Source organism: Rhinolophus sinicus, chromosome 17 (assembly GCF_057876585.1).
Source record: "Rhinolophus sinicus isolate RSI-liver-muscle chromosome 17, RSI-T2T, whole genome shotgun sequence".
NCBI classification, from domain to species: Eukaryota; Metazoa; Chordata; class Mammalia; order Chiroptera; family Rhinolophidae; genus Rhinolophus; species Rhinolophus sinicus.
The window spans coordinates 201,763,667-201,784,300 of record NC_142517.1 but is presented as its reverse complement, the minus strand read 5'-3'; the positions used below and the strand labels follow the sequence as shown (position 1 = coordinate 201,784,300).

The window sequence follows — 20,634 nt, the reverse complement described above, 5'->3', positions numbered from 1 at the left end:
AAAGCAAAGATTATAGCTTATTTGCATGCACCTAGAGCACAATACCTTGCATAGAACAAGAACTAATGAGTATCTTAACTTCATCAAACCTGAAAAAACATATTTGCTAATCTCCTAGTGACAAAGTCAAGTGTGGGGTCAGATATCCCCATTATTTTTAGTATTGGTAATGTTTGAGCAGTGTTCTTAGAGCTGAAATTGTTTTTTAAAGGATCAAAGGCAATGAGGAAGCTCACTTCAGATTTCCAAGTCCTTAGACTCGGATTTGACTAGCAGATAGGACCTGGAGCCATCCCTTAGCAACCTATTCTGTGGGAAACATTTGCCCTGAAATCCTGCTTAAAGCTCTTCTGGGACTAGTGATGAGAATTCTTTGCTAAAATTTCCTCCAGTTTAATTTATTCTTCCAGAGGTATCATAATAATATGCAACATAAAATGACTGTATTTTACAAAGAATTTAAGAAAGACATATGAAAGTAGTATACAGCCAATATATCATAGCATAAATTTTTCCTCTCTGTTTATGAAGACCCCTTGAAATTGCCCCTTTGTGAGTAAGTAAATGAAAAAAAAATGTAATGGGTATTTTGCAAATGGTACTAGAGGACTGTAAACAATTTTTTCATGGTTAGAGACAGTAGTGACCCATCTGAGGTTCACTGCGGTTTTATACGTTTGGTAGGTTAGGTTTCAGGCTCCTTCCTGAACCATGGGGACAGGTCCTGGCCATTTCTATTCCCCACCCCGTCCACTCTAGAAACCAGGACTTGTCCTCCAGGAGTTCCAGACTGATGTAGACTCAAAACCAGGAAACAATCCAGTCCCAAAGATCCAAGGCATACATTCCAGACCCATTAGTCCTCATAGCTTCTGGAATGACCCAGACTCCCTTGGCCACTGAAAGCCAAAGTCAGGTCTCCTGGGCCTTGATCCACCCAGAGTATGTGATGTAGCCAGAACCAAATAAACATTGAGGAATATGACAAGGAGAAAACCATGGCCTCTTTTTTCAGGCTTGATTCTTCCGGATATCTCTTATCGTCTGCTATCCTTAAAGAAATGTTCCATTTACGTTGGCCAAGTGGTCGTTTAAATGAAAGTAAAGAATAGGAAGTATCCCTACTACCACAGTGACACTGGCTCGCTCCCCCAGCTGGAAGGGCCAAGGAGGTATTGCATGAGAGCCTTGCAGGCCACAATCACCGCCCTGGGAAAGGCACTGCACAGAGTCCCCTCACAAGGATAGTATGTCAGCTCCCTGTGGGCAGTCACAAAAGGAATGACAAAACGTGAAGAATTTCTAAATACAAACAAGCAGGAAAGCAGGGGTTGTTTTAGACCAGATGTTTACATTTTGCATCCTAAAAATAATTTTGTATAATTGAGCTATAGAGTATTGTACTTTTTTAATGTCTGCAACTTTGCCTTCCTAATAAATAATAGCCAATGTCCCATCCACGGAATCCCATGATCCATTAAATATTAATGAATATGCTTGTACAGATTTCAATTCAGTATCTATTATTCTTCTGTTGACTTTCAGTATGTCTTTCTGAACTCTCTTTGGCTGAAATAAAATTTCTTCAAAAGTACTTTTAAAAGCCGCTTTTATCATGTCACCTATAATTAATATTTTAATAAAAAGTCTCAATTCAAAAAATTATTTTATATTTGACTCAATCTAGAATATGTGAATGAACACTTGGATATCACGTATCTCAATTACTTTAACCATTTTTCTTATTTAATTTTCAGGATGAACACCACTTCCGGTCATGAAGGTCATAAGCAGCACAGATCACAAACTTTACCTATAATTCGAGGCAAAAATGCACTTTCTAACCCCAAACTCTTACAAATGTTAGACAATACCATGACCAGTAAGTAAATCAGAAATAACAGGAACAGATGGTTATCAGTTTTTCTCTAAATGTGTGTAGGACATGAAATGCATTCTACCATTTCAGAAATGTAAGGAATACTATTGTGTCACTGAGACCACTGCTTGTCAGGTTTGCTGCAGCCTGGGGAGTGTTTCTTTGAGAAGAGAATCACCAGGAAGTAGCTTTGAAAAAATGTAATGTGCTTATGAGAAAGAAAGGGGAAAAGCAAACTCTCAGTATAATATGCTTAGTATAGCTCCTCTGGGGGGAAAAAAATGGCTTTTGGTATTATGAGGGTTACGCGGGCATCTCTCAACCAGATTGTTGCTGTCTGCTCTGTGGAAAGAGGAGAAAGTTGTCTGTGGCCTAGAAATAGTAAATGTGACATCTTAAATCCAGTGATGCACACATTCCAACTGTGAATGAGGGAAAAACAGGGGCCAGTGTTTTGTATCATGTAAATGGACATGTGGCCAGAGTTAGCTATTTGAAGGCATGTGCCTTATCCTGTAAGTACTTTTAGTGACTTTCTGAGAAGGCCATTCATGCACACTGTCCATGTGGTCTATTAGCCTGGGAGTGGAAAACTTGACCCAAACTGATTATGGAAGAAATATGAAACTATCCATGGCCGAATTAATGGGGAAAATGTAAGAATAATGGAAATAGACTACTCTGGTAGTTGGAAACTGTACAGCTGACATACGAAAAGGGCACACGCACTGTCTTAGTTGAAGCTGCTACAACAAGATGCCATAAACTGGGCAACTTAAGCAACATTTGTTTCTCAGTTCTGGAGGCTGGGAGGTCCAAGATCAAGGTGTCAGCAGATTTGATGTCTGGCGAGGCCCCCACTTCCTGGTTTGCAGACAGCTGCTTTCTTGCTGATGGCGAGAGAGATCTTTCTGGTGTCTCTTCTTATAAGGGCACTGATCCCATTGATGAGGGCTCCACTCTCAAGACCCAATTACCTCTCAAGGACCCCACCCCCAAATACCATCACATTGGGATTCACACCCACATAAGAATTTGGGGGACACAAACATTTAATCTGTAGCTTCCACTGAAGACTCTGTCTAGTGTTTTTGATTCAGCCAATAAGGAAGTTGAACAAAAGCCCTTTAATTTAATAAATTATTCATCAAAACGCCAGTAAACACAGCATATGTTGTTATAGAACAAAGTCCTTTACAAGATACAAAGAGTTGTCTTAGATGTTTATATATGTTCTGCTTTGTATTTTTAGGCAACTCCAATGAAATAGATATCGTGCACCATGTAGACACAGAGGCCAACGTAGCTACAGAGGTTTGCCTGACGATTCTAGACCTGCTGTCCCTCTTCACGCAGATTCACCAGGTGAGTGGGATCCTAACATATTCCGCAGCTTGATAAAATGGAATGTAGAAAAGTCCTGTGAAGTCAAGACAATGTTTTTTAATATTTTATGAAATCAATTAACCTTACATAAATCAACTTAAGTGTGAGTGAAAAACAGGATAACGATGAGATTCAGATTTTATCAGAAGTTGCCTAATGCTAGACTGACATACACACATGTATATTTCACTACTGTCAAATAACAGACATACTTTCTTCCTAATTTCTTCTGCTTCTGCTTCCCTGTCAGGAAAACTGGGCTGAGTGAGAATGTGACTTGTCTTTTTCGTTCTCAAAGAGAGGGACATATGAGAGCTAAGCCCAACATACTAATACTGTTGAACATGTTTTCATGTGCATATTTGCCATCTGGATATCTTTGGTGAAATGATACCACTATATACTATTAGGATGGCTTAAGGTAAAAAGACTGACCACACCAAGTTTTGGCAAGAATATGGAGAAACTGGAACTCTTATTCACTGATGGTGGGAATCAAAAATGGTACAGACACATTAGAAAAAAGTATGTCAGTATAAAAAGTTAAACAAACATCAATCATGTGACCCACGATTCCAATATTAGGAATGTACCCAAGAGAAATAAAAGCATTTGTTCACACAAATATTCATGGAAACTTTATTTTTAATAACTAAACACTGGAAACAACCCAAATTATATCAACAAGTCAATGGATTTCTTTTTAAATGGTGTTATAGCCATACAATAGAATATTGATTAGCCAATGCTCAATGAGAGACGTTAGACAAAAAGAGTATATACTGTATGGTTCGATTTATATAATATTGTATAAAATGTGACCTGCAGAACTGTATTTCAATTATACGTCAATAAAGCTATTAAAAACATTCACTCAACCTAATTAGCTTATAGATGTTAAGGTTTGAACTAGGAAACATTGGATCTGTTGAATAAAGTCTACACCAAACAGAATGAGTATACAAAGAAAGTTCTACATGGAGGTGAAAGGTCCACATGGTGGGAGAAGAAGCTAAAACCATATTTTAATTCTTCATTGCTCAATGGAGCAATTCTTCATTGCTCAAATGTCCCTCAAATCTCATCCATCTCACAGGCTTTTCCCATGCCTCTGAGGACTTGCTTCTCTGTGGCGTCATCTCCTACCTCTCACCCGGCCCCATCCCACTCCCCATGCCCAGGCTGCTCTGCTCTTTTATCTCAAGCTTGAACTCACAAGCTCCTTTCCAACTCAAGTCCTTGGTACCAGCTCTTTTTCCCTCCTTGGACAATCCTCCCAGATCTGTCCACGGCACACTCCTTCAGCTCACATGGCAGTTCATCCATTCGAGAGATCTTAAAAACCACTCTATCTAAAGTAATCCTACCTGCCAAGCAATTACTTTTTATCATATTATATCATTCTACTCTATTTTCTTATGTAGTACTTTTTCTCAATCCCTGCTATGTAAATTTCACTGTAAACATAGACTTTGTCTTCTTATTCAGCACTTTATTTCCAGCACCCAGAATTGTGCCTACCACAGGGTAGGTTCATGAAAATATTTTTTGAAAGAATACAGATGTCCTTTCACTCATCCTAAATAACTTCTGTGTTAAATTTCCAGAGACAACTCCAACAGTCTGAATGTCAAAATTCATTGATGAAAAGGGTCTTTGATACCTACATGCTCTTTTTCCAAGTTAACCAGTCGGCCACAGCACTGAAGCATGTGTTTGCCTCCCTGAGACTGTTTGTATGCAAGGTAAGCGTGCTCCAGGTTCCAGGGAGAGCTCAGTGAAGGATGATAATAAGTACACATTAATCCTTACATCTTTGGATATGGAGGAAAGAAGGTCTGTTGCCTTCTATTTTGGTTTATTTAGTTTTATTTGACTTTTGGGTTTTATTAAACTATTTGATTCATGGTCTCAAAATAAGTTCACAGCTTTGGCAGCTAATCTGCTTGGATATCAAAAGGGAATAAAACACATCTGGCCACCAATGCAGTGTTGGTGGCAGAAAATTAGGTAAAATGCACCATTCATGCCGTTCATGCCAAGTTAGTGGTTCTACATTAGAGTAGATACAGCTGTCACCTTTTGGCGTGCCGTGGTTTTACAATGCTGGGTGACTGAAAGACATGTCAAAGCTTTCACTCAGTTCTTTTGGATTGTCATCAGTTACTGATGCAAGGGATACATATAGAGCACAATTATTTCTAGAAAAGAAAAGAAATACTAACATAGACTTTGATAAATAAAATTATGTCCTCTTCCACTTGCAAATGGAAGGAAAAGATGTGGTAAAAAAAAAAAAAAAAAAAGAAGAAAGAAGGTTTTTGTTCTAAGGAATTTTAAAATATGAGGAGAAGAGAAAAATGAAGGAATGCTGCTCCCTCACCAGTGCTTCTGTTTCCAGTTTCCTTCAGCATTTTTTCAAGGCCCTGCAGACCTGTGTGGATCATTCTGCTATGAAGTCCTAAAATGCTGTAACCACAGGTCACGGTCAACTCAGACAGAAGCATCAGCACTTCTGTACTTTTTCATGAGGAAGAACTTTGAATTTAACAAGCAGAAGTCAATTGTCCGATCCCACCTGCAAGTAAGTGCTGCTAGTTTTCATTGGTGCTATTGTTGAAATCACTCCTCTGTTTCAGTATTGATAAAAAGACTACTGTCCCCATGGCAACCAGTCACCAACTCCTCTGCCAGGTTCTTTAAAGATGGTGGTCACACGTCTGATTCATAGGAAGACGGCAGCTGTGCAGAAATCAGCAAAACCCAGAACTCCACCCAGGCTTTTTCTTTCTTCTGCCAAGGAATAGAATCATACAGAATATGTAACTGAGGAAACCATGGTTATCTCTAGGATGCTAAATCCCACCACATTCTAAATGCATTGATTTCTTTCTTCAAGGCACCTTAAGATTCCTGCAACCTTTCTTAAGTATTTAAGATTATAAGGAAAGCACTTGATATTTCATGGCCTTCTAAAGATTTAATACATAAAGATACCATTCATTAAGTCTGCAAGGATAAATTAATGATACATTCATCCAATCCAACGGATTTCTTTAAAACTCCTACTTCTGAGTTACTCATTATTGAGGTTTCATTTTTCTTTTCTCTTCCAGCTGATCAAGGCTGTAAGCCAGTTAATAGCTGATGCTGGAATTGGAGGCTCTCGGTTTCAACATTCCCTTGCAATTACCAATAATTTTGCTAACGGAGACAAGCAAATGAAAGTAAGAAATGTTCTGTGGGCTTTTTTAAAGAATTAGGAATGAACTAAACTGGATTCTTTTTGGGAGATATCAAAATCATGAAAACATACAAATTCAGTATTGTTTATTGAGACTGAGTGTTTATATTAGGTTGGCTTTTTTGAACTGATAAGCAGTTCTTATACTTTCACCATATAATCTGTTAAGTGGAACTTCAAAAATGTGTGGTTGAATGGTGTGTAACAAGAAAATTTACCACAAATATCCAAAAATGCAGTGATTCTCTCATAATCCCACTCTTGGCAAATTTATCTTATCTTTCTTTTAGAACTTTCAAAAGACTTCTCCTTTAGTCAGTATACTGAAATGTCCAGGGGTAGAGCCTGGCTTCAAACATGGCTGAATCCAGTGGTCAAAATAATGTTTTCAGATCCCCTCCCCCTACTGCCTCTCTCTTTGCCCTTCTCTCAGTTCAATTTCCTTTTTTGTTCACTTCATTTACAGGTAGGCTCTCCCCATGAACTTACTCTCTCAAAAATGCTAAGAACACTGGCAGTATTCTATGAGTGGAAAAAGCACCTCGTTCTATAGTGCCCAATAAAGTCCCAGAACTGAATCTTTTTGATCCAACCTTGAGTCATTTGCCCATCCCTAAACCAATCACTGTGGCCTGGGGCATAGCATACTATGATTGGCCGGGCCAGTATTATGTGCCACCCCTGATGCCTGGAATGAAATAGACCCACACAAATCACATGAACTAGAGCCAGAGACAGAGCATCTCAAAGGACAACCAGGATGCTGTTACTAGAAGAAGGTGGGCTAGAAAACAAAAAGGAAGGTGTCTACTATAATTCTTACCTTTAATTAAATGTATATAACCACAATCAAAATACATAGAATGCATACATAAAGAATGTACATAGTTATGAACAATATATGGTAAGATGCACCAAGCTGTGATGCCACACCACAATTAATAGCCTAACTTATACATTCTAAACAGATAATGACCCAGGCTCTCTCTTTTCCAAAGAACAGTAATTTCCCGGCAGAGGTGAAAGATCTGACTAAGCGTATAAGGACTGTTTTGATGGCCACAGCACAGATGAAGGAACATGAGAAGGACCCCGAGATGTTGGTGGATCTCCAGTACAGCCTGGCCAACTCCTATGCCAGCACCCCCGAGCTACGGAGGACCTGGCTGGAAAGCATGGCCAAGATCCACGCGAGAAACGGAGACTTGTCCGAGGTGATTAGTGAAGGCTGTCATTCTCCCTCGGCTCTGTATCAGGACAATTGGATTTTCATTAATAGGATGAATATAAAAACTTACCATGTTTTCCCACTAGTCTAGATAGGACCTGGTTATATATGATGTGCATTAAATTTTCCAGGTAGGAATAAAGGCTGCCTGGCTCCATATACATGAAATCAAATAAACGCCAGCGTCTGGGTGGGGGGTAACCCACTGCAATTGTAATCTTCGTAATGCAGAACTAAACACCTGAGGCTAGGGAGGATCGTTGTAAGGGTGTCTGGAAATTAAGAGTTGTGTACATTCCTGTTCTGTGCTTTAAAACTTCGTCCCTGCCATTGGAGTTGGATGGGGAAGCTCGCCCCACGGTGAGTAACCTCCGGTTGGAGTAACCTGTCCTCGTTTGCAGCTTGTCTGAACTGAGGGGAAAATTAACACTCCTGAGGGTGTTAACGCTCACACTTCATGTGAGTGAGAAGAGTCCACTGTGTGAAAGTTATAAATCAATAGCTATCATTTTTATGTCAGTTTAAACGCTGGGAGAATTTATATGCAGCAATTCACAGCACCAAGGTGGCTTCCGGACACCACATGGGGAAGTTCTGCTTCATTCCCAGAAATGCACCCACTTTGGGAAGAGATCACTTGTCTAGGATAGTCTTAAAACCAGAAGCTGTTCGGAACGCTTGTGAGGGACTCTAGGACGGGAACAGAGCCTTGCTTCTCAGGAATTGGATGAGGACCAGTATGAGAAATCCAATTCCTCTTGGACTGCCCTGAAAATGGAGAACTTCCTCCGTAAAACTTGAAAAGCAAAAGCTGAAATCACATGGACTCTTCAACAGGTCAAGTTCTAGTATGTGTTCAGCGATGTTTAAGGCTTTACAGGCGATATTAGAGAACAATAAAATATTGCCTATATAATCTGGTTAGGGGAGCACACAGGTTACATTAGGTCATACTATTTAATCATGCCACCTTGTGAAATGACCATTTTAAAGGCAATAGAAATTCAAAGGGGGGCCATTACTAGAGGTAGAGAAGGTAAGAAGGCAGCTTATTGCTACTTCTAGTTTAGACCCTGATGCTATAGTTTATAGTTTTCACAAAACAAGAGAACTGTGGATTTGAATATGTATACAGAGGGTGCCAAAAAAACATATACACATGACTTGTGTTCATCTTTTGTTATTGGTATATATTGAGTATTACAATTTTAATAGAGTTTTTTTCCTTTCTTAAAATATCTATACATTTTTTTGGCACCCTCTGTATATATAGAGAGAGACTTAGGCATTAAGGAAGGAAGTTAATTCTATGGGAAAATTTTTAGGGCAGCTCATTCACCCACCTGAAAACTACATCAAAAAAAAAAAAAAAGAAGGCCAAGTATGCATTTTATTCTGGATTGTGAATTTTTTGGAAATCTGATTCTTATTTTTAATTCTATCATTAAAAGGATTCTTCCACATATTCTGACATAGAATACCGACTCACCTTGGAAGATTAGTCCTATTTACATAAATAGTAAAATTTTCCATGTGTCTTCCTCTGAAACTATTTTCTCTTTTTTACAGGCTGCTATGTGTTATATCCATATAGCGGCCCTCATCGCAGAGTACCTGAAAAGAAAGGGTAAGATGACCATGTGAGGGGGGAAAAAAGTCCAGAAATCAACATGTTGAAAACCCAACTTAAAATTCATTTATTAATTTTAGATGTTATTAATCTCAGTTATGTTTTATTAAGCAGCATTAATTTTCACTGATATTTCTAATCATGTTGTACTTTTAACTTTCAACTCTCTTTCATGCCATGACCATGTTTATCTTATGCACAACAAGGCTAACTGGTTGGCTTCTTAGTTCAACATGAGAATGCTTTATTGGTTAATGATATGTAGTTTCGTAAGCTTGAATTAACACAGACATGTGGCAATGTCCTAACCTCATCTTGCACTACCATAGGTTACTGGAAAACGGAAAAGATTTGCACACCATCCCTGCTCCCGGAGGATATCCACCCCTGTGATAGCAACCCATTACTAACAACTCCTGGTGGAGGAAGTGAGTGGTCTAACTGAGCTCTTTACCCCAGGAACAAGGCAGAGGAAATCAAGTAGCTGCTTAAATTGCACTTCAGTGGAATTCTTAAATCTATTCTTAGAAGTGAAAACTATCTCAGAGCTACATAATTTACTCTGTAAACCCCGAAGTTTCTACCATTCAGAAATCCCACCCATCCAAAATTTATGAAGTTCAGATTACTGAAAAGTTCTCAGCAAATAGAACTGCACTTTATCTGATATTAGTATGAGCTATAGTCGTATTTTGCTACCAATTTGCCTGGTAGGCTGCCTTTGGGATTTTACTCTGAAGTTGATGAATTATTTGAATTGCAAGAGAAATCCATTTTAATTTTGAAATGTAATACAACTGTTTATTCAAAATAAGGGATGCAAAAATGGAGACATATAAATATGGTGTATATCACAAGATTATATTTATAAACAGCATGTTCCATTTCCTTTTTAAAAGCATAAACTGATTCTGACAATTTACAACATATAACAATTTACAATATTGAAACCCTTAAATTAAAATATTCTATCTTTAATGTCTGATAACAAAAGATTTTGTAACTATAACTAAATAATTATTCTTTATAAAAAATTTGGCAATATAATGAACACATTTGATCAGTTTTCTCTTGCAAAAGTTTGTTCAACCCCAAAGTTTATAAACTACAATCTGTTTCAAATAATTTAACTTTCAAAATGCTGAAAGTTAAATTATAGAAAAATTCAGTATTTGAAAAACAGAAGCACATCTTTAAGTAGTAAGATCAAAATACCTAAACAAAAGGTAAATGGACTTTAGTTACAATATTTTAGAAACATAATGGGTCGTTATTCTTTTAAATGTGTGTGCATTTTCTAAAGAGTCTCAGTAGACTTTGCAAATAAGACACTTGAACCAAATGACCAAAGTAAACTGTGAGACAGCGGGGTCACTTGTTTGCGGGCCTTGGGGAAGAGACCAGACCTGGCATCATGGCTCATGCCCACAGGAAAATTCAGGGATCTCTTTCCTCAACTTCAAACCTTCTATTGAGGCTGATCCTTATATCCACATCATCAAAGTTATCATTGTTTTATTTAACATGCCCTTCCTCTCTATTTATTTTTTATCATAATTAGATACTATTCAGTTCCAAAAAGACTATTTCAAATTCAAACTTAAAAACAAAATTGAAGAAACCTGATAAAACTAGATGGAAGTTTGAGAAGTTGTGGAAACTTATATCCCCAAATGTTGTGTGAACCTTTTATATTCAAACAAAATTTAAATACCCACTTTTAGACCTAAGGTAATATTAGAATATAACATACCTATTGAGAAAAGAATGTATTTGTTTAGAAAACTTTAAAATAAGGAAGGTGATCATTTATGATGCGCTAGTATATAATTATATCCATTGGCATATACCAGGGGTGCCAAAAAAATGTATACAAGTGGGCACTTTGGTCAGCATTGCTCAAGTAGTAGTTTGCCATAATCAGAAGTGTCTGGACGCTGATGGTAACCACTTTGAGCACCTCTTGTCATTGCAGAAGTCAAACGTGACTTGTAGTCATCTTTGTTATCGGTATATATTGAGTACTACAATTTTAATAGTTTTTTCCTTTTTTAAAATCTGTATACTTGGCACCCTCTCTATTTGAAGTTCTCATTAAGCTTTAATGTTATGATGTTTCTACATCAAATAAGGAAATGATTCCTTCACTACAATATGTGCTTAATAAGAATATAAGTGAATATAGGCAATTCCAGAAAATACAGCTTTAATAATAATCACCATCCTGTGAGAAGTATGTCATGACTTTGCCTGCTACAATCAATTCTCATATATTTTAATATAATTACAGAAGGAATATCACTATAAAGAAGTAGGAAAGTAGAATATTTTAATGCAAGGATTAGATTGCAATAGTTATTATAATCTCTAACATGTTCAGGGGTGATAATTTAGTTGCATAACCAATGAGCTGATTATTAAAACTGAAAACATCCCACAAAAGCATTAAGTGTAACTTAAAAATCACATGCTCCATGCAAGGCACTGTGCTAAGTTCTAGACTGGCACTAGCTCTGTTAGTAACCAATAACAAGTCTGTGAGTTAGGTGCTATTGTCACAACCTGTTTACAAGTGAGCAGACCAAGAGAAGTTAAACAACCTGCCCCAGAGCTCACGGTTTCTTTGTGGCGGGGCCATAGTTCAAAAGCTGGTCTGTCACTCCAGGCTGTGCTCTAACTATTCATATTCCCCACCATTCAGATCCAATCCCTCCTCTGGGGACATTGCCCATTATCAGCTGTTTTCATATGTAGCTGCAGAGCCAGGCCTATTTTAATATTGGTGGCTAAGATACTAACACAAATTTAAGAAGGTTTCTAGATAAGGCAAACAAGTAAAAGTTAGTGAGTATTGAGCATTATCTTTAGAATGTACTGACCATGCTAGGTGTTTTCTCAAATATTAATGCTTTGAGTCCTTTCAGCCATCCTTTCAGATACCTATTAATGTCTCCAGTTTAACAAATAAGAGAAACGGGCTCAGAGAGGTGGATTAAACCAGAACGTTGGAACTACATCAATCTACAGATCTTGTGTTCTCTCCAAAATCCCATGCCTGCTTCTTATAGAAAATACGTGACCTGAAAATAACACAAATTATAAAAGGGTGACATTGGTTGCCTGGCAGAGAGTATTTATCAATAGTACCAGTCTAACCGTCTTGTGGACTGTGTGAGCTTTATAATATTACCACTTGTGATGTCATAAAGAAAGGCATGATTTATCCCAAGCAAGATTTGGCTCAAATAATAATGCTGTGTTTTGCTTGGTCCTCTCAAGGCATGTTCTCCATGGGCTGGCCGGCTTTCCTGAGCATTACCCCAAATATTAAAGAAGAAGGGGCAATGAAAGAAGATTCAGGAATGCAAGATACACCATACAACGAGGTGGGACTTAAATAATCTAGTGTACAGTAACTGAGTAAAAAGATGAATTGAATTGTAGCATTATACTAAATAGGGGGTAAAAAATCTTATTCCGACATCAAATGAAGTTACTACATAATATGACTGAGGCAAAATGAAGTGCAGGCTAAAATTAAGCTAAGATTAATTGATATCAGATGCCACTGATAAAGCATAATTTTCAATGGAAATTTAAACTGAATTTTATTTCTAAGATGGACCCAAATATCGATGCTCAGCTTTTTTATAAAATATAAAATCTCTAGTCCTTTGGTAAATGTGGTAAAGGATGCTGAGGTTTTTGTGAGCTGGTCACAACTCTTTTTTAATGTATTCAAAAGTTTATTTACACTTGAACAGAAAGGCTCACTAGTTTCTTCAGAAAACCTCCTTATGGAATACAAACCATGGTTACTTTTCACTAATAAAAAGAAGCTTTCTACTGGGGATAACTTAGCAACAATTCTGGTGGAGAAAATAGAGCTCCCCTCATCAAGTAAGTAAAATATTACAAAGGTTAATTTTTAAAAATCATAATATTACATAGGTTGAGAATAAAGATAGAAAAAACAAATTTTGGGATGTATTTTAATGAAATTTTGCGTGTAGTTCTACGTTAAGGTATACTGCAAATAAACAGCAAATGCAAATGCATATTTAGGTTATTTCAAATAATGTTTAATAATCTTTTCTTGAAAGACGTAGTTGAAACAATTCCAACAACATTATCTACTTTCTTTAGAGAGTATGTAATTTGATTCAGTTGAATATTTATTAAACCAGTAGTATATGTGAGGCATTGCGTTAAGGGTGGGATACAAAGATAAATAAGGCATAATTCAAAGAGTTTAGAACCTTGAGAAAGACAAAACTTCCTTCAGGGTGAGGAGTAGCCAGTCTGAGACCAGTAATTTATAGCCAGTAGCTATAAATCTAGGCATCATATATGGCTGCAATTAAAAGGGGAACAATTTTTGGTGTGTGAAAGTGGTAGGAATGGAGATGGATGGGACATAAATAAAAGTTCTCCAGACTTTGCACTGGGTCTTGACATTTGATAGGACTTGAAGGTCCCAATGAGAAAATCATGTTCTTATAGGTGCTGCAACACAACAGGCAGAAGTGTGAATTGAGAAAGGACTCTAAGAATGGTGTGGTATAGTGTGATATGGCCGAAGTGCAAAGTCAGTGGCAGGGAGCTGGGAACACTGAAAGGGAGCCTGGTGCCTGATTATGGAGCTCCTTGAATGCCATGCTAGAGAGTCCGAACAGCGGTTTAGACAATAGTGTGGAGTTCCCACAAAGTTTTAGGGCAGCGAAGACCTCATAATCAGATTTCTGTTTTAGAAAAAAGATTACTGGAGAGCATCATGTAAGACAACGTGGAGTGAGAAGACATTATCTAGAAGACTACTGCAGGGGTCTGGGAGTGAAAAAACAGGGTTTTGGTCCATCAGTGACAGTGGGAATGAAAAGAACTAGACAGATAGGAGGGCATTTCATAGATTTAAATTAGCAAGTTTGAAGGACTAATTAAGTATGGTAATTAGAGAAAGAGAATAATCCAAGAGGATGCCACAATCCTTTGCTGGCTATATGTAAAAGCCAGTAACAAAGAGAGGCAACACAGAAATCCCACTACGAAAAAAAGTGACAGTGCAACAGTTTTGAAACTAAGTTTCAGGGATGAGCTACAATGTAAAATCTTGCTTTGGTGTGGGGAACTGCAGAATATCCTGGTGGAGCAGCTGTACATGTGTGTGGAGTTTCTTTGGAAGTCGGAGAGATATGAACTCATTGCTGACGTCAACAAGCCCATCATTGCTGTCTTCGAGAAGCAGAGAGACTTCAAAGTAAGTTTCCAAGACCTAGACGTTAAAAATCCTGCTATAAACTGGTTGATTACTTACTACTTTCAAAAGTAGGAACTCCCTGTTTTTTATGTCAGCATCCTCTTCATGAAACCCTTCGATCTGTGGTTTCAGAAATTATCAGATCTCTACTATGACATTCACCGGTCGTACCTGAAAGTGGCAGAGGTGGTGAATTCAGAGAAGCGACTGTTTGGTCGGTACTATCGTGTGGCATTTTATGGGCAGGTAAGTTCACTGGAAGCTGCATGACCTATACATTCTACTGAGCAGTTGAATGTTGTCTTTTATTCTTTATGGGGCATCTAATTACATGTGCCAAAGGATTGCGGGGCTGTGAGTGTAGGTGTGGGTGTGTCTGGGTATATTTGAGTGTTTCTCTGGATGTGCGAGTCTGTATCTTTGTGCATAAGAATGTCCTGGGCAGAGAGCTCCAAGGATCTTAATACAGGTTGAATTAAAACAGTGATTTCTAACTCCTTGGAGAAAGAGGGCATTAATTTTTCAGCATCTTCTTCTTCCCAGTTCATTCTAAAATATCTAACTATAGGTTTGTGTCATATATTAACGGGAAATTAAATTGAGCATGTTTTAAGAAATGAAATTCATAGCATTCTAGGAAATAAACAATTCCTAGGGGCTCCACAAGTTCAAAGCCATGAACTTTTGGCTTTATAACATGCATTTTCCTTTCTCCACTTTCAAACGATCGCTACTTTAAGGCAGAACAGTATATGGCTGTTTTGTTTCCCATTGTGCCGGTCAATATAATTTTAAAGTTATCTTTCTCAGTTTACTGCGTAAACAGTGAACAAGATTGAAGTGTTAGCTAGCCATAGCATTGGCCCGAAAGTAAAGTAAACATATTACATATTAATTATGAATGTCTCTGGGCAGTGTTTTAAGTGGGATAAACCCAGGCACCATCCGGTTCTTTTCGGGAAGGCTTATAACACTATTGTATTTCAGCAGACATATTTCAGACTATTACTCTTGTGGAAAAACATTCCATTCTTGTATGTTCACAGTTGGAATGACTCTCAGCCCTCTCATTTTCTTTCTTCTTTTTTTTTTTTTCCTCCCTTCATATAAGCACTGTTGCACGTAGCTTCTTGTTCTCCTCAGAATATTTTAAAGCTCCAACAGAAGGCGTGAAATCCAGAATGGTCATTCTAGATCATTTCCCACTGAAGTCTCTTGAAAACCGTATTTTCCTGTAATCACCAAAGGCAGCTTAAAAACTAACTTTTGAATTAAAAAAATGATGGCTGCTCTCCACCTGGAATGGAGCATGTCCTGAGTAGCACTTACCATAAACACGTGTGGGGGACAGAGATGTGGGGAGACAGTCTACAGAAAGAAGCTAAATTTAGACATTTTGGGGGGTCTCTGGGAAACAATCTGAACTGTCTGATGCGATAGTGTATGTTGGGAAGAGAGAAATGGGGCAATCCACAAGGGGAGGAGAGAGAAAAGGAAATGCTATCTTGAAAGTCAACAGGAAAAAAAAAAAAAAAACAATTTTTGACCTTGCTGAAACATTAGCAAGAAAAACAGAAGGAAACCCAATCAGGAAGGGATGTGGGAGCTGAGGGGTTATCGGGGACAGACGAGGTCCCCGAGGAATGGCAGCACGGCAGTGGCAGGTAAGGCACACACTCAGACAACCTAGATTGGAGTCTACAACCCTCCAGGTGATCTTTCCGATGGAAGATGTAACTAACTGCCATTAATATGCTGGTCATGAAAACCTGATTGCCCACCTGGTAGTTTCTCCAACCAATATCTAAGATGCTGGCTACTGAAAAGGTGGGAACTAATTCAGCCACTTTCCAACTGGATTTTAATGCAGATGTTTACTCTTTTCTTCTTTTGGTCTTGATTGTTCCAGGCTGTGGTAAGTTCTCTCTCTCTCTCTCTCTCTCTCTCTCTCTCTCTCGCTCTCTCTCTCTCTCTCTCTCTCTCCATTTGCATGCCCTAATAATCCTCACACTTCCCTCCATATGGCGTTACTGAACCTTAACTTTTTTGTGCAAATCAACGCTTGGTACGAAGGTGGAATAATCCTGCTTCCGTTCACTTTGCAGTCATCCTGCATTTCTTCAACTAAACTGTATTTACTCCAGTTATGTGAATTACAAAAATGTATCCTTTATTTTTCATATGTAATATCTTCTATACAATTGCAGGTAGAGTCTGAAAACCTCCACACACAGGTACATATGGGCAACACATATTTGAAATATATGTGTAGGAGACTCAATTGGAGATTGTTCATTTCAGGCAACTGTGAGTTACAGCTGATTTAAAAAAAAGCATGGTGGTCAGAATTTCACGAGTCAGAGGGGTGGGCACCGTGCCCTTTTCCAAATTTGAGTCTCGTGCAGAAACAGGGCTCTCTATTGTGTTGGCTCTCTGAGCATTCTCAGAGGTGATGGTATTAATTCCAAATACAAAAGATGAACAGTGGACGAAATCTTTACCCGGTAGGTCAGGTTAAGTCTCCTGAGATGCAGAAAGAAGCAATGTAAGACATTTGGAGGACAAGCAAAGACAGAAATAACGTGCTAGTATCTAGTGCTCGGTGATACAATTTGCTTTGTGCTATTTTGAACCATATGAAATTGCCCATATTAAACAACTTTTTACTGGGGGAAAAAAAGAGCAGCTTCCTGTGATTCCACATAATTGTTTGTTGATTAAACTGGAAAGACAAATTCTTTCAATATCCACACATTGTCCACATTCAACTCGGCTTATCTGTCCATTACGTACTTTTTTGTAATTCTTTAAATCCCTCCCCACATCCATACCACATCAGAATTTTCTACCTTCACTTATAAATTTGGGTCATGGGTCCTTAACTAATCTACTAAAAGAATACTTGAAACCCTTATACTAAATAGACTGAGGGGGCAATGGGGAAGGATTGGGGAGCATTACTTTCAAATGACCTAACTTTGTTCTTTTTACAGATTTCTCAGTAAAGTGTGCTGATTGCACACCTGGCTTTCTCTTTTTTAATGCTGCTGCCACTGTTCTCAGTTGCCTTTTATTAAAAATTCCAACCTAAGCTTAAAAGACAAAGTGTTCTTTAAAATCTGCAGAGCTGAGTACATGCTGAAGCGTGATACTCTGTGAGCTCAAACCCAAGCTGCCTTTGAACAAGGAGATCTAATGGAGGTCGTCCTGAAAAGCAGCAATTTAGAGCCGCGGTCATCATTGTTCAAATGATATTCAAATACCTGTCCCAAGACACCCAATGGAGTGTGGGGACTATTATACTAAACAGGAGCAGGCAGTGCACGTCACTTGATGATAAATACCAAATAGATTTGAACATTCCCTTGAGCGTGTGCAGAATGAAGGTTTCAAAGATCTAAGATAAAGTGTTGAGTACCTAATCAGCATAATCCCCGTGGTCAAAAATAATTTCTTTTTCATGATGGCACTGAATGTTCCTGTAAAATTCACCTTTTAATGTCCAGATTGACGTGTCTTGCAATCATGTTACAAAGATTATGCGAGTATCATATGCAATAGACTGTGCACCTCCACAAAGTCCTTTGCGTGAATCTTTTAGGGTCCCAGGTGGACGAGCGCTTTTATTTTACTGTATTGAAAAGAGTAGTTAATACATGTCTGCAATAAGCCAGACACTAGAGAACAAGTTGGAACTTCAAAAACTCAAATCTTGCCTAGCATGAATTTTCGAATGCAAAACCTGGCATCATTGCTTATGGAAATTTTATACAGAGCATCCCCAAAGGGTCCCTGAAGTATTCATTTCTGGGGTAAGGAGACAGCAGTAGTGCTCACATCAATGGTAATCAATGGAGTTCTTCAGCGCTGATATTTAGCATGACTGTAAGCAAGTGCGTGCACATTGCAAAACAAAAACAGCAGATGCCCCTGGAATCAATTAAGTGAAAGGCCTAGGGGACTTTTATTCCATTCACCAAAAGATGTAGACTCCTTGCTTCTCAGCCATGCCTGCATGGATAGATGCATCTCACAATCTTGATAGGACTTGGGAGGAGGTGGGAAAGTGACTGTAGTTTGTAAAGCTACCGTCTCTGTTTTGGGATGTAATACAAACTTCTGGCTCGCCACCTATATGAGAGTCACTGATATAGACTGTATATATATATATACATATATATAGTTGAGTTCATATTTATATGGAACCATCATTTCTCTGCACTCTTTTAGCTTTTCTTCTCTTAGCATTTAGCCTATTATTATTTTCTGTCCCATCGTTTATACATTAAATTTTGCTTTCTATGCTTTCCTTTGTTTGTGACCTTTAAGTCAGTTGTATATAATAATAGCAGGAGCATTTGTATTTGACATCCCAATAAAGATCCAGGGGATAGCAAGATTCTGAAGCACCTGCAAAAACATCTAAGAAGGAGTTAATGATTTTAGTTGTCAGTTTATTGAAGTACAGTTTTACCATAATCTATTGAAGTTTCATAATCCATGCCTGTTAAGTCTACTGACTCAAAGTCCTTCTTTAACTAGAATATATGTGGTTTCCTAACAATGACAAATCAGGGCGTTTATTGCACTGTAAAATGAAATTTTAAGAAAATCAGACTAGCAAGGGAAATGCGAAGGTCCCATTTCCCGTTGCCTTGAAACACAATCTACTCATCACCTTGGGGCTCAAATAAACGAGAAACTGCCCTAAGTTTTCATCACCTTGGGTCCCTATTTATAAATCATTTATTTCATAGACAGAGCTGCAATTGAAACCTTTAAGACTGTTCTGTGGTTCCATGGGCTTGGCTTTGATTGTTTCCTTGGGTAAAAGGTAAACATGCATTTCAGATATTTTCAGAACGCCATTTCTCTGGCTCCAAAAGCTCTTACACAATCCCTGGCAGACAGCAAATTGAACACTCTATTCTCCTACTCCAGTTCCTTTCTATTTTTATAAAATAGTCTCAATAGGTTTATGTCTCCATGCCAGAGAGAGAGAGAAAGAGAAAGAGAGAGAAAATAGATAGATAATAGACAGATTCAAATCACCATTTCTTTCTAATCAATCACTTACCAAAATATCAAAATGAGCATCAGTAGAGCTTTGTAAAAAGGGAAGTATAGCTTCTATGCAAGAGAAGCTGAAGGTATGTATTTTTAAGTCCTCAAAACTCAGTTAAGCTATTTTCCTCCATAAGAGCCAGAACACAAATTGCTTTTTTGACACAGAATTTTCTGCTTTATCATTGTCATCATCTTCATTCTCGTCCTCACAGCTAACACTCACCAGGGACCTACTCTGTGCCAGGCACTGTCCTTGGGACCTCCCAATAGATTTCCAAGTCCGTACTATTTCCCATCCTCCAGACCAAAGAGTAGGGATGAAAATCACAGGGCAACTAAGGCCATAATGGTCATGGTAACAACAATAAAATCTTGCTTCCCACATTCCTTCTCTGCTAACTCTGGATTCAGAATTTTGTTACGGTAAAAACTTCCCAGTGAAAATGTTTCCTTGTGCTCGTTTTCACACTATGGTGAGAAAATCTTTTCTTGAGACTTGAAGACATTTTTGTCACTAAAATGGAAGTTGTAAATGTTGGTTTAGCCATTGCCCTGGGGAGATTCTGGTTGGTGGGCTCAGAAGTCTTATTTCTCTGATGTGTCAGTCTGTGACTTTTAGACAGCAGCAGAAAAAACATACCAGGCTGGAAGTCATAAGGGATGGGGCCAGACCTCACCACCCCTACAAAGTCTAGAGAAACCACAAGGAGCTGCTTTCCAAGCTTTCAATGTCATGCATCACTTTTTTTTTTTATTTTAAGCAGGTTAGGGTCAAGGTACTCACAACCAGCTACATGTGCCGTTGAACATTTCTCCAAAAATTGTTCAATTAAAAACAGTGTTATTAAAAACATTGGAATCATTTCCCGTTATACCTGGTGCAAATATACCTTTTTAAAATGTATGATCCCTAGAACGATTTCATTCACCTGTTTGTTATTTA

General features: G+C 38.1%; 1 protein-coding gene across 10 annotated transcripts in view; it reads left to right on the top strand.

Annotated features, from left to right (window-relative positions):
• DOCK10 (dedicator of cytokinesis 10) overlaps nt 1-20,634 on the top strand; it is a 236,420-nt gene that overhangs the window by 203,295 nt on the left and 12,491 nt on the right. For 9 of the 10 annotated variants that reach the window (XM_074314112.2, XM_019736633.3, XM_019736627.3 and 6 more), the window contains exons 40-50: nt 1,758-1,882; nt 3,132-3,244; nt 4,873-5,010; nt 5,667-5,849; nt 6,382-6,492; nt 7,508-7,723; nt 9,307-9,364; nt 9,697-9,795; nt 12,647-12,753; nt 14,502-14,624; nt 14,757-14,870. In XM_074314112.2, the coding sequence (XP_074170213.2) occupies nt 1,758-1,882; nt 3,132-3,244; nt 4,873-5,010; nt 5,667-5,849; nt 6,382-6,492; nt 7,508-7,723; nt 9,307-9,364; nt 9,697-9,795; nt 12,647-12,753; nt 14,502-14,624; nt 14,757-14,870 (1,387 nt within the window). The remainder of the gene's footprint in view (nt 1-1,757; nt 1,883-3,131; nt 3,245-4,872; nt 5,011-5,666; nt 5,850-6,381; nt 6,493-7,507; nt 7,724-9,306; nt 9,365-9,696; nt 9,796-12,646; nt 12,754-14,501; nt 14,625-14,756; nt 14,871-20,634) is intronic. The other variant, XM_019736636.3, reaches the window with a different exon arrangement.